Raw genomic sequence first — 27596 nt, 5'->3', positions numbered from 1 at the left:
ATATAAGGCAAAAACCATAGTTTGGCATTTACTTTAAGCTTTTTTGAGGCAACAGTTGTGCATATCCAAAGGAGTATCAAGATGGAAATGCAATCGATCACTTTACTTGTCCTTCAATTGCCCTTCTTGAAAACTAGTTATTCTTACTTTCAGTCCTTTATCACAATAGTATATTGAATGCTAATAAGTTTAGTAACCCTTCAAAAATTTGATAGACATTATTTTAATATGATATGGACTATAACTTTGAATTATACTTGCAATCAGTACTTGTGATATCTTAGTAACCATTCCTTGAAGACAATTTGTTTTTCAAATAAAGGACTTGGTGTGATACTGAAATAGAATTTATATATGGATTTTGCACATAGAGTGGATTTTGCACAATATTTAATTTTATCCTTAAAAAATCAACCAACATCAGTATTAAATTTCCTAATTTTGATAATTGTTCTGGGGTATATAAGAGAATGTCCTTTGTTTCAGGAAATAGAAACTGAAGCTGTTGGTGGTAAAGAGCATAATGTCTCCAGCTTTCTCAAATGGTTTAAAAAATGCATATTTTTATGCATATAAATAATGTAATAATGTAAATAATGTAAAATATTTACATAAATAATAATTGACACAGAGGGTAATCAAGCAAAGGTAGCAAAATGTGAACAGATGATGAATCTGGACATAGGTATGTAGGAATTCCTTGTGCTCTTCTTGTACCATTTTTGTAAATTTGAAACCATATCAAAATGTAAAATTACACACCCCTCCCCCCACCAAAATCCATCAACTTTACCAGTTTTAGTTATCAGTTTAGGAAAAGATCTATTGTCCTATTTACCTGCCTTTGTTCGTTCCTGAGTATCTAGTATTAATCTTTCCCTGTGTGCAAGAATAGTAGAGCGGGAGAAAAGAGACTGAGTCGGTAGTTTTGGTTTCTTCAAAAAGGATGGAAATCCCAGAGGAATTAGGAGGAAAACTGGTGCTTGTAAAATTGGAAAATAACTCTCTTCTGCTGTAGCATTTTAAAATTCTTGGTACAGAAAAAGCTGATTATATAATACATCTTATTTGGATATCCTTTTAAACTACAAGGCTTACACAGAAAAAGTTGTACAGGAATGTTTATGGCAGCACTACAGGGATACCTCGTTTTATTGCTTTTCACCTCATTGCAATTCGCAGAGACTGTATTTTTTAACAAATTTAAGGTGTAGGGGCAACCCCTACATTAAGCAAGCCCATTTTTGTCATTTTCCAATAGCATTTGCTTACTTTGTGTCTCTTGCTACATTTTGTTAATTCTCGAAATATTTCAGCCTTTTTCATTATTGTTATGTTTGGTCGGCTGATCTGTGATCAGTGATCTTTGATGTTACTACAGTCATTGTTTTGAGGTGCCACAAACCCACACCCATATAAGACAGCAAACTTAATCGGGGCACCTGGGTGGTTCAGTCGGTTAAGCATCTGACTCTCGATCTCAGCTCTGGTCATGATCTCATGGTTTGTGAGATCCAGTCCCACGTCGGGCTCTGTGCTGACGGTGCGGAGCCTGCTCGGGATTCTCTCTCTCTCCCTCTCTTTCTGTCCCTCCCCTGCTTGTGCATATATGCGTGCTCTCTCTCAAAATACATAAATAAACATTTAAAAGGTATCTAAAAAAACATGGGAAACTTAATGAACGTTGTGTGTGTTCTGACTGCTCCACTAACCCACCATTCCCTCCCTCTCTCCTCTTCGGGCCTCCCTATTTCCTGAGACACAGCAATATTGATATTAGGCCAATTAATAACCCTGCAGTGACCTCCAAGTGTTCAAGTAAAAAGAAGGGTCACATGTCTCTCACTTTAAATCAAAAGCTAGAAATTATTAAGTATAGTGAGGAAGGCACGTTGAAAGCCAAGACATGCCCAAACCTAGGTCTCTTGTACCAGTTAGCCAAGTTGTGAATATAAAGGAAGCGTTCTTGAAGGAAATTAAAAGTGCTACTCCAATAGATACACAAATGATAAGAAAGTTGAAACAGCCTTATTGCAAATAGGGAGAACGTTCGAATGCTCTAGATAGAAGATCAAACCAGCCACAACTTCCCCTTAAGCCAAACCTTATCCAGAAGAAGGCCCTGACTCTCCCGGGGAAAATACTATGAAGCTTGTTCAAATGACAACCAAGGATTTAGAATATTACCTAACCTTGTTGATAAAGCAGTGGCAGGATCTGAGAGGATTGACTCCAGTTTTCACAAAAGTTCTGTGGGCCAAATGCTATCAAACAGCATCTCATGTTGCAGAGAAATTAACATGCAAGAGTCTATTGATGCAGCAAAGCTTGTTAGTATTTTAAGAAATTGCCACAGCCACCTCAACCTTCCTCAACCACCACGCTGATCAGTCAGCAGCCGCCAACATTGAGGCAAGACCCTCCACCAGCAAAAGATCACAATACGCTGAAGGCTCAGATGATGGCTTGCATTATTTAGCAGTAAAATATTTTTAAGTTAAGGTATATACATTGTTTTTTCAGACTTCATGCCCTTGGACACTTCATACAGTACAGTATTCTGTAAACATAACTTTTATACGCAATGGGAAATCAAAAAACTAATCTGACTAGCTTTATTGAGATACTTTATTGCAGTGGTCTGGAGCCAGACCCACAATATATCCGAGGAATGCCTATATTTGTAATACTGTAAAGTAGAAATAACCCAAATGTCCATCGGTGGAATACTAGTTGGCCATTGAAAAGAATGAAGTACTGATACATGCTACAGCATAGATTAAATTAAATTAAATCAAATCAGGTACAGAAGGCCACATAGTATGTGATTTCATGTATAGGAAATGTCTAGAACAGGAAGATTCATAAAGACAAAACTTAGATTAGCAGTTCCTAAGGACTCAGCAGTTGAGAGGAAGGAGAACCAGGTGCTAATGAGAGCCAGGTTTCTTTCTGAGGTGATGAAAATGTTCTGCAATTAAAGTTGTGATATTTGCACAACTTTGTGACTATATTTTAAACTACTTTAAAAGAGTGAATTTTATGGTACGGGGCCTCTATTTCAATAAAGCTCATATTTTTTAAAAAACAAGCCTAACAAATCACTTCTGCTTCGTAATGTCTTCCTATCTACTAAGGATAAGAGCCAAAGACCTTGTAACTTCACACGATCTGGCTTCCTGTTTCTTCACAGACCTCATTTTCCTTTTTCTTTCCCCCCTGAGTCAATCCAGTTTACCTGCAGTGATTTCCTGACTATTGCCGCTTCCAGATCTTTTTTTTTACTGTTTTTACCCTCTTCCCAAAAACCCAGGAACCCTTTACTCGAAAGTCGGTCTCTCAGAGATACATTGCCTGGCTACCCTCTGAAATTGTAAAGCTCTCCAACATTACCTACACCTCTTTCTTGCTTTATTCTTATCCTTGTCACTCTTCACCCTAACACAGTATATAGCTTAACCTTTTTCTCTTATGTATTGCTTTCTCTTCCCCCAAGAATGTAAGCTCTCTGAGGGCAGAGGTTTTGTCTCTTATTCACAACTGTATCCCAAGGCTTAAAACAGTGCTTGGCACATACTGTCACTGATGCTGTCAAATGAGTGAGTCTGAAAGCTGATAGCTATAAATTATTTTTGACTGTAAATAATTGAAGAGGGGGCTGCATTTTTTATACCCATTACTCAACTGAAACTTAAGTTTTCTCTAGGACTATGAGATTAAGGAAGTAGGAGGAAAGAAATAACTGGTTTCTAGTGTCTTAAAATAAAATAATAAAGACAATTATACCGTTCTTAAAATGAAAACTTTATTTGACCCAGGCAAATAGTTATTTTATTTATTTTTCAATCATGAAGACCTGCCAGAGATCCACAAATACGTTAGGGAGTCAGAAAAGGTTGACTGAATTGACAGCGTGGGCCTGAATCAGGGGTCAGTAAACCATGGCCCAGGGCCCCCCCCCCTTTTTTTTTTCTGTATTGTACATAAGGTTGTACTGGCATACAGCCATGCCCATTCATCTACATATTGCCTATGACTGCTCTCTTGCTACAGTGGTGGAATTAAAATAGTTGTGATAGAGACTATATGGCCCCCAAAGCATGAAATATTTACCAGCCGACCCTCTACAGGAAACCTTTGCTGCCCTTCGATAGATCAGCCCTGCTAGGGTATATAATAGTATGGTAGGGAATTTGGCCAAACATCCAGACATTCAAATATCGTTTGCATCCCTACCTATTACCTTAGACAAAGGTCGGTAGGTAGACAAGTTTCCTGATCTATGGTTTTCTCATCGGTGAAATGAAGATAATACCTATCCCACCTGGTTGTTGTTTAAGAATTTCAAATGAGATATTGTATGTAGAGCACTTAATGAAGTGCCTAAAACGCCATATTAGTAGTTGCAGCCCAGTAAGCCACACACACACACACACACACACACGTATCACATACACGCATTTACAAGGAAATGTAAATGCCCTCAAATAGAAATGCCCAGTCACCAAGCATTTTCCATAAGCTTTCAGTATTTTTTGGAAAATAACAAATGAAATAAAAACAAATGTCAATAGTAAGTACATGCTTACACTTACTACATGTGAAGAACACAGTAACCACCAAGATCTATGTGATTGGTTCATTTGTTGAGAAGATTATTGTCAAGCATTATTTCTAACAGCCCTACTCACAGTATTTTGGTGCCTTGACTCATATTTTAACAAAATGTACAGCCCACCATAGAATGTTTACATCTTGAAGTAAGTTTTATTGCTTTATTTTTAAGGAAATTTTTGTGTAAGCAGGTCTAATTCATGCTATGCTCTGGCTATAAACAAGGAAAAACAATTCGGTGCCTTTTATATTATGAGAAAATTTCAATCTAGAGCTTTTCCTTGGGGTGCCTCATTTGCTAACTCTCTGTTTAGAGAAGGCAAGTTTCTCGTACCAGATCATATTGGTGATATCTTTGTGCCTATACTGACTTTTCTTCGGTATAATACATAAAATAAAAGATTCATTTTTTCTTTTACCACGTTTTATTTTTGGTTGTTGATTTGGAGACTGGTGGTGTAGATCCTTTTATCAGGAATACATGGAATTCTTTAGTACTTTGGTATGTAGAATCACAATTTCACTTTCACTAGTAAGTCATTCAGTAAACATTTATGAATTATCCACTGTGTGCTAGACATTAAAACATTTTGTTTAGATTACTAGAGCACAGTTTTCGCCTTTAAAATGCACAAGGCATAGTGGAAGAAATCACTATGTAGACAGATAATTTCAATAAAGTAATAGGAGCAATAACAATGAAAGTATGGGTAAGAAAGCTATTAACTCTGCCTTAAGGTGTCAGGAAAGACCCGGAGATGTAATATTTGAACTGAGTCCTAATGGATCAGTTCAATATAGTCGGGTATACATGGTAGAAAGAATGATACGTCACTGGAGGTACCAAAGTCAATCAACAAAGATGTTTGAGCACCTACTGTGTGCCAGGTAGTGCTCTAGAGAGTGGGGGTATACCAACGAACAAAACAGATGAATTGTGATTACTTTGCTTTGGAACATGCAAAGACTTGGAAGCGAGGTAGATAGCACAGCATAGCTAAGTCAAGGAGAGTGTGGGGGAGAAGCTACCAGGAAAGAAGCAGGAGCCACATCACACCAAGTTGTTTGAACTTGATGCTCTAGGCCAATGGTTTCACCTTGGGAGCTCCAGATATTCTGGCATGTCCTAAAGTTCTTACAAAGGGATTATCAATTCATGCTTAAATACTAAGCAAGCATAGACTGTGGATTTTGAGAAAATGTTTTTTATACATATTTGTCAATATTTTTCAATTTTATGTAGTTATTTTGAGTAACAAAGTATGGATTTATTTAAATATATTTTTAATGTTTATTCATTTTTGAGGGACAGTGCATGAGTGGGGGGAGGGACAGAGAGAGAGGGAGACACAGAATATGAAGCAGGCTCCAGGCTCTGAGCTGTCAGCACAGAGCCGGACATGGGAATCGAACCCACTAACCATGAGATCACGACCTGAGGCGAAGTTGGACGCTGAACCAACTGAGCCACCCAGGCGCCCCTAGATTTTCTATCTCCTTAGTTGGTACTATTGCTATAACTACTTTTAAGTAACTATCTGTCAAAATGACTAATTTTAAAAAGAGATCCTGGCTCATGCTCTGTCTCTTTCTGTGTCAAAAATAAACATTAAAAAAGAAAAAAGGAGGCACCTCGGTGGCTCAGTAGGTTAAGAGTCAGACTTCAGCTCAGGTCATGATCTCGCAGTTGGTGAGTTCGAGCCCTGCATTGGGCTCTGTGCTGACAGCTCAGAGCCTGGAGCCTGCTTCGGATTCTGTGTCTCCCTCTCTCTCTGCCCATTCCCTGCTCACGATCTGTCTGTCTGTCTGTCTGTGTCTCTCTCTCTCTCAAAAGTAAATGAACATTAAAAAATTTTAAAAAAGAAAAGAGATCCTAAAATACTCAGCCTGATATTTCCTGCCAATCTTGAAGCTATTAAAACTTTTAGAGCAGCTAAACAAAACTTCAGTAAATAAGTGAACTCCTTCTAAGTGCCAGGCACTACTTTAGCCACTGGGTTTATAAAGGTTAATATATAAAACAAGAATCTTACCGAGTTGACTAGAGTCCAGATGAAGAATAATGAAGTCAACATGGAGAGGAGAGTCTGGATTCAGGATATACTGAGGTAGTAACTCTTAAGCAGTGAGATTTCTCTCACTGAAGGCAGACTGCTAGAACAGAAAGAAAATAGATTATTGGGAACAGAGCTAATATTTTACTAATGCAGGGGAAGACTCTTAGCTTTTTAAGAGTGTTGTTTTCTCATAGCACGCCTGATCAATCTACAGAAAACGGGGATATTAGTGATTTATGGGTCTCTGAAAATATCTCTACTGCTTGATTTTTCTCTGCGTATTAATAAGGTGTAAGCCTGTGAACTGACCTTAAATCCAAGCATGTAAGTATGTAACGTAAATCATATTTAAAAATCCATCTGTTTCGGACTCCTTCACAATGACAGTATGACAGGAGTTGAAGGACAGTCGTTTGCTACATTGATGGGTCTCTGAACCTATAGCCCAACAAGCTTACTTCTCTGACTTCTTTCTTTCAGATTTCAGCCTTCTTTCCTATTCTCCCTCTCCCCCGCCCCCCCCCCCCCCCCCGCGCTCTCCACCCCTCTTTTCTTTCTCGCTAAGAAAGACAGAGCTATTGACTAGAAGCCCAGAGTTGCCCCCAAGTTCCGACCACCGGCTCGAATTCTTATGAAGTGGACTTGTAATATCCTTAATGTTGCTGTTGGCAGTCAGTTACAGATTCCATTATTGTCGATCAATGCCGTCGCCATGCGAGGTGGGGGGAGGAACGGAGGAGGAGGAGAAGAAAGGAGGGATGAGAGCTTCCTATTCACAGATTTATCAACCTGCCTTTGCTCGCAGGAAATCTTCGCAAAGGGGGCTGAGATGCTGTTGAAATGGCTAAAGCAGGAAGGGGTTAGGGGGCTGCAGTCCTCTCTGGTTGACTGAAAGGAAATTTGAAAACGTTTCTTCTCGGAACAAAACAAAATGCTGAATTTGTTCTTTTGCCTTTGTTTTTGTTTGATGATATGCTTTACTTAACTGATTAGCTATTGTGCTGTCTGGTTATCTAAGCTGCTTCAGTGTAGGAACCTGTTTCTTTTCCTTTGAGTGTCTTTATTCTTTATTTTCCTTTGCTTTCTCCTGTCATGAAACACAAATCATTATTCAATTTTATGCTGGCTTCTCTTTCAGGCTAAAGCTTAACACTAAGAGACAGAAGGACAAATCTCCCTTCCCTTCTCTTCTGTCACCCTCTTTTAACCCTCTCTATTTCCTTCCCCCTCCCCCCCGTTGTATTAGATTGATGTCACAGAGACAGAATTCAGCGTGGAGGGAGGATCACATTTGCTCTTTCATCATTACAGCCTAGCCAGCAATTTAAGTGTCGGACCCCCAAGAATTCAGTCTTTGTATCTTTCTTTTCCCACTCCATCATTCAGTAATTGTGCTCTGTATGGAAAAGTTTTCTGGCTGGAGAATGAGTCTCCTTTCCCCCGGTGATGTGGCCGAGTGGTTGGATAGTAGCACCGAAGAGGAGAAGAGCCTTCTGTCATTTCTGGGTACGGTAGGGCTCCGCTTGTTCTTTTAACCGTTTGTTGTCTGAACTTCTCTTACTTTGGGGAGTAAGACCCCAGATTTTCTAAAATCCGCTTCTGTATATTTTAAAGGGGGTAGGAATTAAAAGGGTATGTTTAAGTTGTTTGCTGTTCAAGGTTTGCTGATGTTTGTAGAAAGAATGTCACCAACATTGCCTATGAGAAATAGCAGACAGTTTGCTTTGCTTTAACAAAGAGTGCTAGCTCCGTGCAAAGCTTACTGTGTCATCCGGTCAGCTGTTTGTGGTATTTAGACAACTTCTACTAGCCAAAATATGTTATTGTTTTACTATACCTCTCAGTACAGTGATGCTGAGGCTTGCCTTGGGAGAGTGGCAGTGGGCTTTGTGTGCAAGAAAAGCCAACATATGGATTGAGAAGTAGCTTTTATGCAAGGTGTGAAATACTTGTAATGTTCATATATCAGATTTCTACTGAGTATATAAAATACAGCTATTACTTAAACTTCCCATTTATGGATGCTTTCTAATAAATTTCTAAGTAAGGCAATTATTGATCGTGGAATTATTGATATCATAAACAAATTCATAAAGTTAGGTTATAAATCCAATTGTGTCATCAGTGTAATAGGAGAGCTTGATACTTACACAAATCCTATTTGTGAATACTTTTGTTAGATTAATAATTGCCTTCAACTTTATCTGTTTTTCTATACCTTTGATTTGTCTCATATATTTTACTAAATATAAATATACCTTTATTATAAGTGGACAAAATTTATGGTTTTCTGATCTGTGCCTCATGAGTATTGCTTATGACCTTAGGAATAGTCTTCTGCCATTCCAAAAGATATCTCTATCTTTTAAAAAAAAATTTTATTGTATTTAGTATAAGTTTCTGTTTTATTTAATTCAATTATGTTGTCAATCTTAACATTCTATAAATGATTTCTTTTTTTTCATGAGGTTTAGATGTAAAGAGTCATCCTGATCAGATCTTTCCTAATTCCATAAAGACTCAGATATATATATATATATATATATATATATATTTCGATATTAATCCTACTCTTACTTTGTTTATCACAGCCTCACTTGTCTTGGGTATTTGGGTGACTTTAAGAAATATGTGTACCTCCTAACTCCTCAATTCTCTGAAGCCTGTCCTATTCTACCTGCTTCCCATTCCCCACCCGTCCACATACCTAGAGAAACATCAGTGAAGAAAAGCAAACACAAATAACCCTGAGTAAAACCAACCACTTAGACCCTACTGCATCATGGGAAAGGAAGGTATAGTCAACACTAAACATTCTTTCCTTTGCTCTTGAATGATATTTTTCTGTATTCTAATTATCTAACCTCAAGATTAATTTATTTTCTTTTTTGGCCATTACTCCTCTATACCTAAAAAGAATTTAATCAAATAAATAGAGTTGGGCAATTAAAAGGGACTACAGTGTATCTCCCCGCCTGCCCCCACTCCCGTCCTCTGTTTAGGAGAGTTAATGAATTATACTCTTTTTTTCACAAGTGGAGGTGATAAAGACAAAGGATGTTAGAACACACTTAGAAGAAACATGCAAATTCTTGCAAACTGTCCACCTAATGGAAGGAAACCTTAGCATTCATAATAGACAAGACACAGATAAATCAGTCTTGATTCTGCTCAAGGGCTACAACAAGTTTAGTTGTTGAGAGAGTAGATAGCTATGTACCCCTGCTCCACTGCCCTGTGGAGCAGTGAGCCCTGCTGTGGCGGCAGTGAGCCCTGGATGTCAGCACGTCTTATTTGGGAGATTGAATCTCTCTCCTGACCATGGGTAGCAAACACCTCCATCTGTGGGTAAATGGGAATTTACTAAATTCTTCCAGAGGAACTAGGAGGAAAGCTATCTCAGATACAACTTGTAATAGCTTGAGGATTAAGCAAAGCTCTTGTGATATCATTTGCTACTGTAGTTACCATGAACTAGAACATGCTTTTCCCAGTGAAGACGCCAAGAGAACAATGAGAAACCCGAATCTACTTTATGATGAATCTAGAATTAATGGAACCAAAAGAGTCGTTGTGTCAGAGAACCTGTCAAACTATGGTTTCTTTCCCTAAGGAATTTTAGGCAGGTTTCTCTCTAGGAGAGAAGATGAAAGAACTTTGTATTGGTTAGACTTTACTACTTCACTTTTGAACAGAAGCCACTTAACTGATGTTCAGGCCTTCCTATTGATTTAGTGCAGTGCTGGTTTGATGAAGCTTCATAAAATTGCTGTGCATTATTCTATTCAAAAGCCTTCCATGGCTCTCTCCTCACCTATCAGATGAAGTCAAAACACTGTAATCTGGAACTTATTCTGGCCCTTCTATCTGGCATTCCAGTATTCCTTTGGGGAGGGCCAGGGCGACTTTCATTCCACCAAATTGATTGACTTCCTATATCTCAGGCAAATGCTGCCCTTTCCTACCTTTGCACTTGGTGTTTCTCTCATCGGCAGTGTCCCTTCATCCAAACTGAAATTTCCGTAACTCTGTCCGTGCTTCAGATCTGACTCACGAACAAGATCCTGTGCTAGGTACTGTGGCTGGATACGAAGAAGTGTACGATAACCTGCTTGCGAGAAACATAGAATTTGGGGAGAAAACATGAACTGTGTACAATTAAGGGAGAAAGATTTAATGATAATTCAAGACAACAACGGAGAATATAAAATAAAGCAGTACCTGATTATGAAATGATTTATCTTAGCAAAAATTGCCTTGGGGATTTGAAGAAGGGAGACATCATTTTCAATTAGAAACCCTGAAAATTGCTTTACAGAGATAGGATTTAATCTGAATCTGAAAGCATAGAGTAGGTTTTTATAGAAATGGAGTTTTCTGTATGAAAGGAGTGTCATGAGGAATATTAAATTATGTTCACATCTAATGAACAAACTGATTTGAAAGGAACGGGAAGTTCATGTACATTAGCAATGAGAGATAATACTTGAAGGATGTGTGGTGGATCACTGGGTAGGACCTTTCCTGACAATCTAATGAGTAACAATTTTATCCTGAAAGTAGTTGGGAAGAATTAAGGATTAATGAGGAAGAAAAAAATGTGACCAAAATAGTTTCTTAGAAAGACATATGTGGAAGTGTCTTGTAGGGGGATGAGACCGGAAGCAGTTACACCTGTTTGAAAGCTATCAGAGAAGTCCAGATACGAAATAAGCGCCTCTATTTTAACACTTAACGCACTATAATTAGTAATTAGTGCTTGGCTTATTTGTTGTTAAAACTAGATGTGAATGCCTCCACAGCAGGAGCCCAACCCTCTGTCTTTTCCACCCCCAGCACACTCCAGGTCCAGATAAATATTTGTACAGCTAATATGAATAAGATGAAAAGATGGAGAGATTACAAACAATCTATCAACAGAGTTGCTGACAGACTGGAGGAATGGGGAGCAAAATAAATCAAAGACTTTTTGAATTTAGGAAGATGGTGGTAATATTAACAGAAATAGAAATGTTGGGAAAGGGAGCCAGATTTTGAGGACAGAAGATGAGTTCTGTTTAGCTATATTGACTTTGAGGTGACTAGTACGCACTCAGAAATATAGTTCTTGGAAATGAAGTCACAGGTGGAGAGCAACATTTGGGAGCCATCTAGAGAAGACAGAGAGTTGAAGCTCTAAGCATCTGTAAGTGATCTACTATCAACAAACTGTCAAGAAAAAACAGAGGTCAGGGACTGAAGCTTGAAGAACACCAGTAGTGGGGCGGGGGGTGGGTAGAGAGGAAGAGGCCATACAGAGAGCATGATCCTAATGGCAGGAGGAAAGCCTGGACGGTGTGTATTATAAGTACTAAGACAGAAGAAGGTCAACTATGTTAGTGGTTACAGAAGACAAAAAAGGCCACTGGATTTGGTAACGAGACTTTTGATTAATAACTTGTGAAATTGTCAGTTCTGTTTCATTCGTTAGAACTGAGGGAAAAGAAGCCAGATTTTATGATATAGAGAAATACAGCAGATGATGAGACAGTGAAAGCCATAGGTTCCATCTCTTGCCTGGAAAAATATGAGACTAATAAAAAGGAAAAGTACCTTTTTAAAAACTGGAGAGACTTGTACATATATACATATATTTGGTATAGGAAAGAGCAAGATATTAAGCCGGTAAGAGAGGAGACTAACTGAGGGAACAAGATCCTTTATGAGTTTAAGGGTGAGTGTGGGATTAAGGGCACAGGATTAACCTTTTGAGAGGAGAAACTCCTACAGGAATCAAAGATGCTTGTAGAGACTTAGTAGTGGAAAGTAGAGAAGATGAGGGAGGTAACTGCTAGTGTATTAATTTTATGGCATTTAACTTACTCAGTCTTAGATTGTAGTTAGTTATTTGTGTACCCACCTAGCACTCCCGTTTCTGCATAGTAGGGTCCTTCACTTAATATCTTGGCGTCTTCCAGAATAGCACTGAAGAGGTGCTTAATAAATACTTGTTTTGAATGAATGAGTGAATGAATGCTATTTAGATACCCAAAGGTTTGAGATTCAGCCATTTTCACAATTAGCCAACTCATTCTGTCAGAACTCTCCTTTTCCCTCCTTTTCTCCACTGTTCTCTATTCTCATATCTGCAAGCACCATTTAAGGTACATTGGTAGCATTTGCAATTATTCTTCAGTAGGTTGTAATTGTGTTTTCCAAATTCTAGAATAAGAAGCAAAATACTCAAATATTCTGTATACTTTACATGTTCTAAACTGAATTTAAGTGATTTTTTTTCATTAAGTGAAGTGAAGTGATAGAATAATTCTATAAGAGAAGAATATCATTTTGACAAAACGTAAACATTTTCATGTTTCTAAGTGATTCTATTGACTATGGTTAACTATTTCATGTTGGTAACTTATAACTAAGGTTACACCTAACATCAAGGAGAAAGTATATTCAATTCTAGCAAAATGGCAGACACCTTGAAAAATAATACAGAAACAACTAGAAATGTCACATTAATGAAACAAATGTTTTTAAGCTAAATGGTTGAACTCCATTCTTAGGAAGGAAAGGAAATCCCTTGGAAGAGAAAAAAGAAAACTAAAAATACAAGTGGTAAATTGTCCTGGGGGCATTTGCCAGTCTTAGAATCCCAGAATGTTAAGAGTTAAGAGCCACAAGATAGGAGATGGGCCTAGGGTCCAAATGAAGTGAGGAATTAGAACTGAAAGCCTCAGGACTCCTGGCTGGCTCAGTCTGAGGAGTATGCAACTCTTGATCTCAGAGTTGTGAGTTCAAGCCCCACACTGGGTATGGAGATTGCTTAAATAAATAAGACTTTTAAGCTTATTTATTTTAAGCTTAAATAAATAAGACTTAAAAAAAAAGATTAGAAATACTCATACCATTGTTCCCTATAGGACTGGGTCCCTTGATGACTGAAAATAAGAGAAAAATTTGCTCATTGGCAAAAACTGACAAATCGTTTTTATCTTAGACTGGATTAGTCAGGGAGAGAAGAAGATAAAAATCCCATGAGAATTTATAACTACAGTTCTGATAAGGTAAAACTAAAATAGTGGACAACAAAAATATGTCAGATAGAAAGGGGGTAATTGGAACTGAAGTTTTTTAAGATCATTGAATTATTCAAGAAAAGGATAGAAATCAAGATTGGCATTAGGCTTTAAGTACATGTGTTGAAATGTTAAGGACAGCTATTTAAAAAATGGAAATAAAGTGCATGATTTCAAAAGCAGTAGAAAAGAAAATGAATTTTTAATCTTTGACCAAGGATTTTTAAACCTTGGTCTGAACAGACCAAAAATCAGAAAAAAAGCATTAAAAAAAAAAAGGTGAGAAGAAAACACAGTAAGATGGTGGGGAGCCTGGGTGGGTCAGTCAGTTAAGCCTCTGATTCTTGATTTCAGCTCAGGTCATGACCTCATGGAATCCATGAATCTCATGGATTCAAGCCCCATGTCAGGCTCAGCACTGACAGTGCAGAGCTTGCTTGGGATTCTCTTTCTCCCTCCCTCCCTCCCTCCCTCTCCTCCTCCCCCCGTCTCTCTCTCTCCCCCTCTCCCTCTCCCTCTCCCTCTCCGTCTCCCTCTCCTCCCCCCTCCCTCCCTCCCTCCCTCCCTCCCTCCCTCTCTCTCTCTCTCCCTCCCTCCCACCCTCGCTCTCTCTCTCTCTCTCTCCCTCCCTCCCACCCTCGCTCTCTCTCTCTTTCTCTCTCTCTGTCCTCCAAAACAAATAACTAAACATTTAAAACAAAAACACAGATGGTAAAAATAAAATCCAACTATATCAGAAAACACAATGTTAATTGCCAGACTCAGTATCTTTTTTAGTGTTGTGAATGAGAAAGACATAAAGATCCAGGAAGATTAAAAGTAAAAGGTTTGGGAAGATATCTTTGGCAAATAAAAGAAAGCTAGCATAGCCATGAAAATGAGATGAAATCGAACTTTATGTCAAAACCATTATTAGGAATAAAGGAGGTTACTACATAATGATAAAATATAGAAATTATTAGAAAGATATAACAATCTTACATGCACCCAATAACAGTCTCAATTTATAAGGCAAAAATTGACAGAAATATAAGGAGATTAATCTACAGTCTTATCTATAAAAATTAGTAAAGCTATAGAAGACATCAAAAACATAATAAACTTGGGGCACCTGGGTGGCTCAGTCGGTTAAGCGTCCAACTTTGGCTCAGGTCACGATCTCACAGTTCGTGAGTTCGAGCCCCGCATCGGGCTCTGTGCTGACAGCTCAGAGCCTGGAGCCTGCTTCACATTCTGTGTCTCCCTCTCTCTCTGCCCCTTCCCAGCTCATGCTGTGTCTCTTTTTGTCTCAAAAATAAATAAACATTTAAAAAAAACATAATAAACTTAAGTTAGTGGACATATATAAAATTCTGAATCCAACAATTATATAGTCTTATCATACACATATGGAATCTTCATGAAAACTGTCCATAGACTGGACCATAAATAAATCTCAACAAATTTCAAAGTCTTTATATCACACAGAATGTCTTCTCTTGATCCTGGTTGAACTAAGATAGAAATTAGTAACAAAAATTTACTTTAAAAATCTTTGCTTTGGAAACTTTTAAAGTTACTTTTCTATGACTCTTTTGTCAATGAAGAAATAATAATGAAAATTGTAAAATGGTTAGAAGTGAACATCCTGAAAATGGTACATATCAAAACCTGTAGGATACTGTGAAATAATTATTAAGTGAAATTTACAGACTTAACTTTTTATATTGAGAAAGGCTGAAAACTAATGAGCTAATTAACCATTTGTCTCAACAAGTTAGAAATTATATATATATGTGTGTGTATATATATATATACACACACACACACACACACACATATATATATATATATATATATATATATATATATATATATACACACATATATATATAATATATCTCCAAAGAAAGTTTAGGGAGAGAAATGATGAAAATAATAGCACATGATAATGAAATGGAAGACAGAAATAAACATCATAGAATCAATAAAGCCAAGAGTTGTTTTATTAAAAAGTTCAATGAAAATAGATAAAACTGTCAAGATTTGATCAAGACAAAGAGAAAGCACAAAGAAACAATGTTACAAATTTAAAAAGAGGGGTGCATGGGTGACTTGTTGGTTAAATGTCTGACTCTTGATTTTTGGCTGAGGTCATGATTTCACGGTTCATGCATTTGAGCCCCATGTCGGGCTCAGTGCTGGCAGTGTGGAGCCTACTTGGGATATTCTCTCTCTCTCTCTCTCTCTCTCTCTCCCCGTCTCCCTCTCCCTCTCCCTCTCCCCCCCCCTCGTTAAATAAATAAACTTAAGAAATGAAAAATGAAACACTCTTACAGAAAATCAGAGACTTGAAAAATAGGAAGGAGTCTATCATGAACAACTTTATGATATTTGAAAATTTAGAGATACTGGGCATTTAAAGAAAGATGCAATTTTTTAAAATTGACTATAGAAGAAACAGAAAATATAAGTAGGCTTGCAACTTATAACCATGAAAGAAATTGAATCAGTATCTTAAAATTATCACCAATTGTGGTTTGGTTTCTTATGTAGCTTGACTTCCGAAAAAGAGTAATTGCTGGATTACACTTACATTAATATTTTCAATCAGTGACAATTCAGTTTTTCATCATAAATGAATTAATTGATATTCTGGTATCTAAATTGAAGAAGAAACTAAAAATCCTAGGAGCCCTGCTAAACCCTAAACGTGGCAGTTGAATCCCTATTGAGTCCCACAGGTGGTCAAGGTTCCCTTTGTGTTTAACTCTTACATCCTTTATTTAGAGGATTTCCTTAGAGAAAGAAAAAAAAAAGTTCTTACAAAATTTTCCTGATGGAGATGTACAAATAAAAAATTTAAGAAAATCAAGCTGAACAGATGTCTAAAGAAAATGGAAATGAATAAGAAGAAATCAAGATTTAAACCTTATTATGTTTAAATGTGCTTCTTAAGGAAACCTGGAGATATGTGAATTTTCAAAAAGAATGATTCCTAGGAAACATCTCAAAACTTTTAAGCCTAAGCTCTCATGTAGTTTATTTATCAAAATCTCAATTATAGCTGAAGATTCAAATTAATATACTGTACATAAAAAGACAGTGACTCTTAAACTTGACTATATGGTTCACTTTAATTCCATATGTGAATTAAAATAACTAGAAAACTGATTAATAATTTTACTATATATTAAGTTGAACCATATGACTTTGTATATGAAATAATATTTTACCACTTTAACATACATAAAAGGGCAATTCTATATCACCCAATATGTTTATTAAAGGAGAAAAAAAAGGTTGTCAGACTATACTGAACTACTTTTTAGTTGTTCAAATTTATTTGTTACTAATTATTATCTTTTATTTTGTTTTAGTACTCCTTGCAGACAAGCAAAATTTAGTGTAAATGGTTTATGAGAACATTGCATATTTAAAATTGAGAGAATTCTATTTACTAAAATTTGTTTTGTTTAAAAATTGAGGCAAGATCACTATTACTCAAATCTTAAATTATTTAAACCTCGTTCAAGACATCACTTGCAGAATACTGTATTGGGCAGGAATGTAGTTTGGTACCTGAAACTAAAGAACATATGATCAAGTAATATGAACTTCTACAAATGTATTAATTGGAAATCCAAGAAATGTCAATAATTAGAACTGGTTTTGTGAAAGTAGTTGAACTGACATTGGTATTGAAGGTCACCTAAGATTTGGCAGATAGGTGAAAACCATTAGCAAAATCAGACATAGGGAATGAATATGACCAGTTTGAGATCAAAGATCATCTGTCTAAGGCAATTTGTTGGAAGGTGCTGGCAGAAAAGAGGGACTGTGAAAGGTGACGCCAGGTGGTTTTTTTCAACCTATCTTAAGATCTCTAGGAAGGCAATTACATCAAGAAAGTAATGTTTTAGGGAAACTAATCTGGTAATGGCGAGCAGGATAGCTTTCAGCAGAAAAAGACAGGAGTCAGTGAGATCAGTTAGGAGAGTCCTGCCATGATCTGCATGAGAAGATAAAAAGTCCAAGACCAGGGTGATAGATGGTAGTGGAAATAAAATGGACAAAATGAAGCCAACAGACATTTTGAAAAGAGATTTGACAACGTTGGTGGCAGATGGGGGTACAAATCAACATCATAGGCTTCTCCGTCTTCTGATACCTTCACTAAGAATTGATATCCAATGTAAACATTTTTTTTTGTACAGTGCTATATGCATATTTGGCCCTTAGTACATGAATAAGTTCTCATCTGTGTATTAGAGGCCAAATATTTGTGTTTTCAGTACTTCAGTACTTTCTATTAATGCCTGTTTTTGGAACAAAACCCAAACTAGTCTTAAAAGTCCCTGGCATAATCAAGGACCAAATCTTTTTAGGTTTTTAAAGGTGAATACTGAAATCGTGGTATGAATAAATCAAAGATTTTACCCACAATTATTTATGAAAAATACTAATAGTGAGAACATATTAAGTCAGTTATAGAAAAAGTTTACAGTTCTTACATCTCTGTAAGTTAGAAGACAGTGTCTTCCAGAGTTGAACATAAAATATTATTCACCAAAATGAAGTTGTGAGATTAAGTTTTACAAATAACTCGATCGAAATGCTCAAAAACATCATTTTATGCTGAACAATGTTTTCTTAAAGATTATTCTTTGTAAAGCCTAAGATCTTCATGCTATTTATCTATTTTTGTCTCATAGAATTGGCCTGAGTACTTATTCTCCACTTAGGTGTACTTTAGAGGGACAGGGTTTGGTCTTGTTTTTTTAACACTTCATTTTTTTAAGAGCAGTTTTAGGTTCATAGCAAAATTAAGAGGAAGGTACAGGGACTGTGCAGCCCCCTTCCCCCTCATGCACAACCTCTCCCATTACCAGTATCCCCCACCAGAATAGTAACATTTGTTGTAGTTGATGAATCTGCATTAACACATCATAATCATCCAAGGTCTGTAATTTACATTAGGGTTCATTTTTGATATTGTATATTCTTTGGGTTTGGACAACTGTATAATGACATGTATCCATCATTACAGTACCACGCAGAGTTTTTTCATTGCCCTAAAAATCCTCTGTGCTCTATGTATTCATCCCTCCCACTAAGGTCAGGTTATTTTTTGGAGGACTTTTTATCACTTTTTAATTCAAGCAATCAGTATTAGATGTTTTTATAGATTGTTTCCTGATTTGTTCACATTTTTCACCATTCCATTAAGCAAGACCCCTTTCTCCCTCTTTACCCCATTTCCTCACCTGTTTCTTGACTAGAATATTCTTATTAGCAACAGTGTTCCAGGATTGAGCATTTTCTTTGGTGGGCTTTTTTGCACTAACTTACCCCTCTAAGAGAATGATTTAATTCTTTTTTTTTTATTTTAATTTCTATATGTGTGGTGACAAATGTTAGAGTTATTGTGATCATTCACAATATATACGAATATCAAATTATTAGGTTGTACATCTGAAACCAGTATCAATCTGTATGTCCGTTATAATCCCTCAGTTAAAAAAAATTTTTTTACAGTTATTTAGTTTTGAGAGAGAGAGAGAGAGAGAGAGAGAGAGCGTGAGCAGGGGAGGGGCAGAGAGAGGAGACACAGAATCCAAAGCAGGATCCAGGCTCTAAGCAAGCTGTCAGCACAGAGCCTGATGTGGGGCTCGAACCCATGAACGGTGGTGAGATCATGACCTGAGCCGAAGTCAGACACTTAACTGACTGAGGCACCCAGGCGCCCCTATAATACTTCAATTTTAAAAAAGAAATGCATATCAGATTTACCTAGGAAACTTTTTGTAATATTTATGCCTAGGCTGTACTCTCCCCTTCCCCAAAGGTTGTAATTCAGTGGGTCTGAGCTGGGCATCTGTGTTTTTATTTATGTATTTATGTATTTATTTATTTTTAATTTTATTTTTAATTTTTTAAAATTTACATCCAAATTAGCCTATAGTGCAACAGTGATTTCAGGAATAGATTCCTTAGTGCTCCTTACCCATTAGGCCCATCCCCCCTCCCACAACCCCTCCAGGAACCCTCAGTTTGTTCTCCATATTTATGAGTCTCTTCTGTTTTGTCCCCCTCCCTATTTTTATATTATTTTTGTTTCCCTTCCCTTATGTTCATCTGTTTTGTCTCTTAAAGTCCTCATATGAGTGAAGTCATATGATTTTTATCTTTCTCTGACTAATTTCACTTGGCATAACACCCTCCAGTTCCATCCACATAGTTGCAAATGGCAAGATCTCATTGTTTTTCATTGCCGAATAATACTCCGTTGTATATATATATATATATACCACATCTTCTTTATCCATTCATCCATTGATGGACATTTGGGCTGTTTCCATACTTTGGCTATTGTTGATAGTGCTGCTGTAAACATGGGGGTGCATGTGTCCCTTCGAAACAGCACACCTGTATCCCTTGGATAAAGGGCATCTGTGTTTTGATTAAAAGATCTACAGCTGGGGCACCTGGGTGGCTCAGACAGTTAAGCGTCTGACTCTTGGTTTCAGCTCAGGTCATGATCTCACGGTTCTTGAGATCAAGCCCCGTATCGGTTTCTGTGCTGACAGGGTGGAGACTGCTTAGGATTCTCTCTCTTTCTGCCCTTCACCCACTCACACTGTCTTGCGTGCTCTCTCTCTCTCAAAATAAATAAACATTAAAAATAATAATAATAATAAAATAAAAGCTCTACAGCTGATTTGAATTCACAGCCAGGCTGGCAAATCACTGGTTAAGTGGAATGCAATGTGATAACGCATTATTTTTTTTATTGAAATATAATTAACAGACAGTGTCATTATAGTTTCAGTGATTCTGTACATTACTCAATGCTCACCACAATAATACAATGCTAAGTGATTTACCTCTCTTTAATATATGAAGAATTGTGTGTATGTTGTTAAAGCCCTTTGAGTTATTTTTAGGAAGAAGTAGGAAAATTGGGGTCTCCATGATTATTTATCTTATTTCTTCTCCATTACAGCATATTATACAAAACACAAGGAGAATAGGGTAACATGCATAGTAATTAAAAGTACAGACTCTAGATCCAGACTGTGTGAGTTCCAATCCTGATTCTACCCTTTACCAGCTGTGCAAACATGGACAGAGTAATAGAATCTTTTCTTGTTTTCTTATCTGTAAATGGAGGCGATAGTTCCAGAGAATTGTTGTAATGATGGAAGAGATACCTCCTATAAAACACGTGGCATGTAATAAGGAATAATAAATGATAGTTTGGTGTTGCAGGTATGCTCGTTATGTTTTTATCATTATTATTAAGATCCTTGGTGGTTATCACTAAGAACCAGAGATCTGCTTTGTGTTTGAATCTTAAGCTACCATGTAGACATCCATGAGCTGTTTTCTTAGCCTTTCTGGTTGAGACTGCTGTTTGCACTAAAGCTATTCTCTGCTATCCCATCCACTATCATCATGTGAAGTCCTAAGTTGAAGAAATGAAGTACTTGTCTGTGTCCAAACTCCTTGACCAGAGAGAAATCAGTATATTCTCCTATTATATTAATAAGAAGGAATTTTAAAAATAACAATAATAATAATAGAGAATAAATTTGTTGAAGTAAAGAAAAGGTGGGGAGACTGAATGGCTTTACTTCCTGAGAATTCACCACGTTTGTGTACTTAGCACCAATTGGTTTGGATTGAAGTCAGTGTCAAGGGCATGCAAACTTGAAAGGTCGGCTTGTTTGAGTGAAGTCCTGCAGTCTAAGTGATACAAATTGGATAAATTAAAGTGGCTCTGGGGATTTGTATTTGAGAGCAGCTGAATGGTAGTGACTGTCCTGTACATAGGCTTTAAAGCTGTAAAACTGGGATACAGCAGAAAATGTCCTACTGAAAAGCAGGTGGATGAAGTCTATAAACGCCCAGGTGCTACAGTGTTAGCAACTATATAAACGCAATATGTAATTTTCTTCTCTTTGTTCTTGTCACTTTTGCTTTACAACATTGTTCTCCAACTGAATCTTTAAGGTCCCATTGCCTTTAGGAGTCTTCCAGCGAAACACAAAATCTCATTCTCCTGAAGCCTTTCCTCTTTCACCTTTTGCCATTTGTTTTGAGGTCCTTCTTGACCGAATACATACAGACCCATAGTCTAATAGTCTTCTTTCCTTCCTCTTTTTCCCTTCTGCTCCTGTGGGAAAGGAGTTCTAATTTAGAATTCACAGCATGAAGAGAGAAGTTCTTTGCTTATCTTATTCATTAATAACTTGAGCCACTGACATATCCTATCTTATTTATTGTCATCATTTACACAATATCAGGGCAAATAGACGATAGTGGAGTGGGCTCATTCGCAGCAGCACCCTGAAACTTCAGTGACGTGAATGCGTACACAAACAGTTTGGTGTGTAACTTTCTGTCAGGCTTGATTGAAATGTTACTGATTTTTAAAAAGGTTTTTGAAGTGAACTAAAAAGTTCCCCTTTCTAGACTAGAATAAAATTGGAACACTTGTTTCCTAAATATAATACCCAAAATATTAAAGGGGCCTGTGAATAATTATAATGGACAGAGCCTCCCTGTTCATTCATGTTTGATAATTCTGTGCACAAAATTACTAGAATTGACCCGGGTAGCCCTTCATCTGAAGTATTCAGGCACACAATATATTCCACACCGACTGCATCTGTGAACATGTAATGTTTTTCTGATCTGTCATAACTAGAGACTTTCGCTGTGAGAAGGGTATTTTGGTTCCTTACATCATTGTCCAACAAATTAAAACTTTAGAAGTATCTTTCTACATTTTGGTTATTTTTCATGTTGAATTTTCTGAAATTACTTTCACATTGGTAACTATTATTTTCTTCTTTTAAATTTGGCCCCACACTCATCCAAGAGAATAATAATTGTTACCACCTCAGGGGCCTAAAGATTAAGGCAGATAGATACCAGACCCCGCACTTCACACAAAACACTCAATATTAGCTAAAATTATCATAAAAATACTCCTGCCTTAGACAAAGTAGTCACAAAAGAGGTGCCTAAATAACTTTTATAGTACATCTTTTTCTCTTCAAAGAAATTATTTTGAACCATTTCTTAACGATGGTAACTTATTCTAAGAGTGACACACATTATCAGAATTCATGACACCTGAGCCCTGGTATTTATGTTAAGTGTGTGCATGTATGGCATGATGGCAAACAAACTTTGGTTAAATATGACTGAAAAAAAAGGTAAATGTAGGAGCGCTTGGGTGGCTCAGTCAGTGAACATCCGACTTGGGCTCAGGTCATGATCTCACAGTTCGTGAGTTCAAGCCCCGTGTTGAGCTCTGTTCTGACAGCTCAGAGCCTGGAGCCTGCTTCAGAGTCTGTCTCCCCCTCACTCTGCTCTTCCCTGCTCATGCTCTGTCTCTCACAAAAATAAATAAACATTAAAAAATTAAAAAAAAAAAAAGTAAATGTACTTGATGCTTATAGATATTTGGCCATAATGATAACAGATACAACAGATACCTTTCTCATTTAGGATATTTTCAGGGGCTTTTGGAACCTAACCCTCAGTTAATATGATAAACATTTCCCTTTACTCTCTCTCCAAACATACAATATTCCAGAATTATTTCAATCACACTCATTATTCAAACTCCTGAAAAGAAAATACCTAAGAAAGTGCCAGTAAGTGTATCTCTCCATAGGGTTTCTCTGTGCTTTATTATACCTTTTGGTGAAATGTGTTTGACCAGGTGGTTTTTCATTTCACAGTAAAAACCTGAAGTCTGCACATATAGGCCTACAGAGCCTACATGGTCTGAGCACACCTCCATAGCCTCAGGCTTTCTGCTGCTACTTGCTGGCCTCCACGCTGCACTTTACTCCAGGAGCTTTGTATTGGCTCCCCCCTGCCCGCAGTGTTCTTCCCTAATCAACCTACAAGGCCGACTTCCTCACCTCATCTTCTCAACGCAGCCCCACCCATTCACTGTAATTTCTATAGTGAAATTACTACACCTCTTCATCTCCTTTACACTGTCCTGCTTTTTTGTCTTCCTTGAAATGCTTTCTGACATTTCTTCTCGATAAGTGAATTAAAGTCATGAACAGTACAACTATTAGGTTCTAAAGGCAGACGTTGACTTCTGTCTGTTGAACAAGCACATCCTTCACCAAAAGTGCCTTTGCCCCTATAATCATCCAGCAGAAAAGATGAAATGGCTTACACAGAATCACACAGATAGTTGGGAGAGCACCCAGTCGTTCGCTTTGTTCAATAATGTTCCCTGCGGAGCTACGTTGGAGGTTGTCTGTCATCATTTTAAGTTGTCACTTCATCTTGGTTCATACCCAGTGGCAAAGGAAATGAAGAGATAAATTTAAAACTTAACCAGGCTTTTCTATTTTATAACTTTTTGTGCCTTTCAATCTGCAGGTGGAAAATATCTTTAGAGGATGGGAAAGTGAATACAATGGTTTCAGACCTTAACTGAAACAATATTATAAGTCTCTGACTCAGTCTTAGAGAGTGAGCATATTTTAAAATAACTGTAATTAAATATTATGACTATGAAAGGAACACTAATTCTTATAGCAGGTGAAAATAATGCAGGTGTCTGTAACGTGAGTGGGGGCAGGGGAGAGAGCCGTCTAATTTTGGTCTACTGGAACCGGTATAGATTTTCCTTCTAACTCAGCAGAAAGGTGGCTTTAGGGGGATAGTAGCAGCTTTCCTTTCTGCTTGGAGATTTCAAGTTCAAGGTAGCTGGGCCAGTTTAATATGCAGGCCTGCCTGTGACTAATCCAGTGAGTTGTTAATTCGGCCCTTGCTGATGCTGCCACCATGGCTCTGAGCGGCCACTGGTGCTTGGGTATACGTTCCTTCGCTCCACTTTGAAACAGTTTCGAATCTTCTGAAAACGAAAGAACTTGCGTATTCAAGGGCCTTTTTTTGCATCTGCAGATAAGTTGCCTTGTTGTGGGGGCTGAGAAAGTCAGGGAGTGTAGACTTCTTCTCATTGGCTCAGGCAGCTTATTTCCTTCCTGTCTTTTCCCTCGTCAGTGTCAATTGTTCAAACTTCAAGAAAAATTTAATTTCCTCTTTTTGAACCTAGTAATATTCTCTAAGCTACACCAGAGTTGTGATTTTTCTCAAGGTACAGAAAGAGAATCTAAAAGAGGAAGAGATGTACAACAAGTAACGTATTTGTTAGAGTTTAACATGTGGTTGCTCATTTTAGCCAATATAATTTCAAATTGTTAAAAGTACTGAAATATATTTATTTAATGAGTTCATATGCCTGAAAACTATAATTAGATGTTTGAAAGAAAATGAGGAAATGTTTCCATTTTTTTCCTTATCCAGAACATTGGAAATTAAGGAAAACTGTTTCCTGGATCATTTTAGTCTTGCTAATGGAACCTATTTTCCTCCAAGTTTGGTTTCTCCATCAATTATTCAGAGATTAAAATATATTATACTGTAATATTTAATCTCATGTATCTTCTAATTATAGGTTATTATCAGAGGAAAGATGAGATTTTCTTGTGTCTTCACCAGACCCTCTCCCCACCAGTCTGCCCCCCATATATTAGAAATGCCTAACTTGGATAATCATTCTTTAAAGTCACGTTCCTAAAGTCTGAAGGTCTTGTTGTTCGGAGTGCTTTGCAAAGCTGGTTTATTTAAATTTGGTGCTTTGTGCCATTGCCGTGAATTTTAGCTAATTGTACTGCCATTTTTTAGAAGTCATGTGTGCCTAATTCTGAAAATGGCTTTGTGCATTAAGGCTCATTTAACCACTGATGGTTAGAGAGAAGTTGAGAGACTTAACAGTTATTGCTCATAATTTTAAAATGGTGATAGCATGGGACTTTCTTGCACTGCAGGCATATAAGACGCTATGTTGGCAACCTCTGTCATTAGCAATGTTGCAATTTGGCTTATGTCTTACTGGTCAAGATGTCACACAGAAGATATGTTTAGTTGTGGAAAGAAAATCAGTGTCCAGCATGCAAAGATGGTAATAGGGTAAGCACTTCCAATTGGATTTTCATAGGAGGGATTGATTTGTGTGCATTACTAGGTCTGTGTAAAATGGTGTCCTTTTGGCACTAGCTGAATATAAATTTCAGTAAATGTTTTTTTCTTGCTGCGGATTAGTGTAATACAGTGAAATTTTCTGTAACTGAGGGGAGGCAGTGGTTGGGCGTCTGCTAATAGCCTGAAAGTAACTAATGAGGATGTGCAGTCGGAACGATTGATTGAATAGCTGCAGTCCTGTGTGTTTCTTTCTCGCTTGCTCTCTCTGCAAGCTGTAGGGAGGGAGGGGGAAGAGCAAGACACAGGGAGGGAGCGAGAGAAAAAACGCTTTCTCTTAAGTAGAAGTAGCACGGATCCCAGGGGCCAGGAGGCCAGAAATGGAAGTTTAAACTGCATCTATCTTTTAAAGGGAGAACAGCAGGAATCAAAATGTCAGTCTCCGGAGTCACGATTTACTCCTTATTTTTTAAGATCTGGAAGATAATACAGAGTACTTTTTTTAGGATGTGTTTTTTTTCCTTGTCCATGTTGAGATTATCTAATGTTATCTGAGAAGCTGGATTCCTATATGTCTGTCAGTTGACGTGGAGATGGGAAGCAGTTGTGATAAAGGTATAATATGTGTATATCTATCATCTGTGTGCGTGTGTATGTGCATATATATATGCATATATTTATATCACTCTATGAAAAAAATGTTTAAATGTAACCTTAATATAGTGTACAGTAATTAAATTAGAAAATATCACATCATCTGCAAAATCCGAAGCTTGTTAGGTCAGTTTGAACAGATTTAGGAATACAGAGTAAGATCTTAGTAAGGTCATATTGCCAGCACAAGGAGAAGCTGATCTATTTTTATATCTGCATAGGCATATATGTTATTTTATCCTAGCAGCAGCTTTCAGTCGCCTCATGGCCCTTTGGTTGCAGTCTGGCGAATCATCTTATCTGCACAGAACTGAACTTTGACCTTTGTGCAGACACCATCGAATCATGTACAACACAAGACTATATTTTGTTCACAAGAATGCCAAAATTGTCTTTGGATTCTGTTAACTCCTGTGTTGCTGACAAATAGAGAAGTATATTCACGCACTGCGAGATGCGAATATCAAGTGAATTTGTAGATCTTAAACATAGCTCAGAAAATGTGAAAATATTTTTTGTGTGTGCACAGATGAAATTGTAATCTGTCATGCTAAAGTGGATTCTTAACTGTGACCAGGTCTCCCTAGTGTCTTGATAGTTCGAATACCACAGAGAGAAACAGAGAAATCATGTGGAGATAGAATGTAATATGCCTTTAAAGGAAACTGATTTTTTGTGGGGGAGAAAACCCCGAATAATTTTACATTGTAGTCAAAGATCCTAAATTTCGGTTTCTTAATGATGTTTCTTTCTTCTTTTCCAGAGGTGCCGGCAGAAAGGTCCCCCCGCAGACGGAGTATCTCAGGGACCAGTACATCAGAGAAACCCAACTCCATGGACACTGTAAATACCTCACCCTTCAAAGTACCAGTAAGTGCTCCTCCTCTCTAAAAGATATTTTACTTTTCTCTCCTTTCTTCTTAGAGACAGTTACTAAGGAATCCACACATTTTGCTCAAGAATTTCTTTATAATACTGAAGTTACAGGACACAGTTATCAACTTATGTAGATTAACTGTGGTTAATGTCCACCACTTTGAGTAGAAGGTTTATTACATTTTAGGGAATAATTATTAAATTCAGATTCCTCTGACCTACAGAGTACAAATCTTTGCAGGATGCCCTTTTATGAAGTTACTAGTGAAAATCTGTTACCATTCTGTAAGGATGCTGGTAGGATTTTTTTTTTTTTTCCTCAAAT

The 27596-nt window shown here is 37.2% G+C and overlaps 1 protein-coding gene across 14 annotated transcripts in view; it reads left to right on the top strand.

Moving 5' to 3' along the window:
* Nucleotides 1-27596, top strand: part of RASAL2 (RAS protein activator like 2) — a 353917-nt gene that overhangs the window by 239347 nt on the left and 86974 nt on the right. For 12 of the 14 annotated variants that reach the window (XM_027074299.2, XM_053209013.1, XM_053209015.1 and 9 more), the window contains one exon: nt 27159-27265. In XM_027074299.2, coding sequence (XP_026930100.1) covers nt 27159-27265 — 107 coding nt within the window. Of the gene's footprint in view, nt 1-7232; nt 8178-26061; nt 26357-27158; nt 27266-27596 lie in introns of those variants that run through there. The other 2 variants (XM_053209017.1, XM_053209018.1) reach the window with 2 other exon arrangements.

Source organism: Acinonyx jubatus, chromosome E4 (assembly GCF_027475565.1).
Source record: "Acinonyx jubatus isolate Ajub_Pintada_27869175 chromosome E4, VMU_Ajub_asm_v1.0, whole genome shotgun sequence".
In the NCBI taxonomy this organism is placed as follows: Eukaryota; Metazoa; Chordata; class Mammalia; order Carnivora; family Felidae; genus Acinonyx; species Acinonyx jubatus.
Note: the sequence above shows the minus strand (reverse complement) of the source record. Positions and strands in the feature narration are given on the sequence as shown.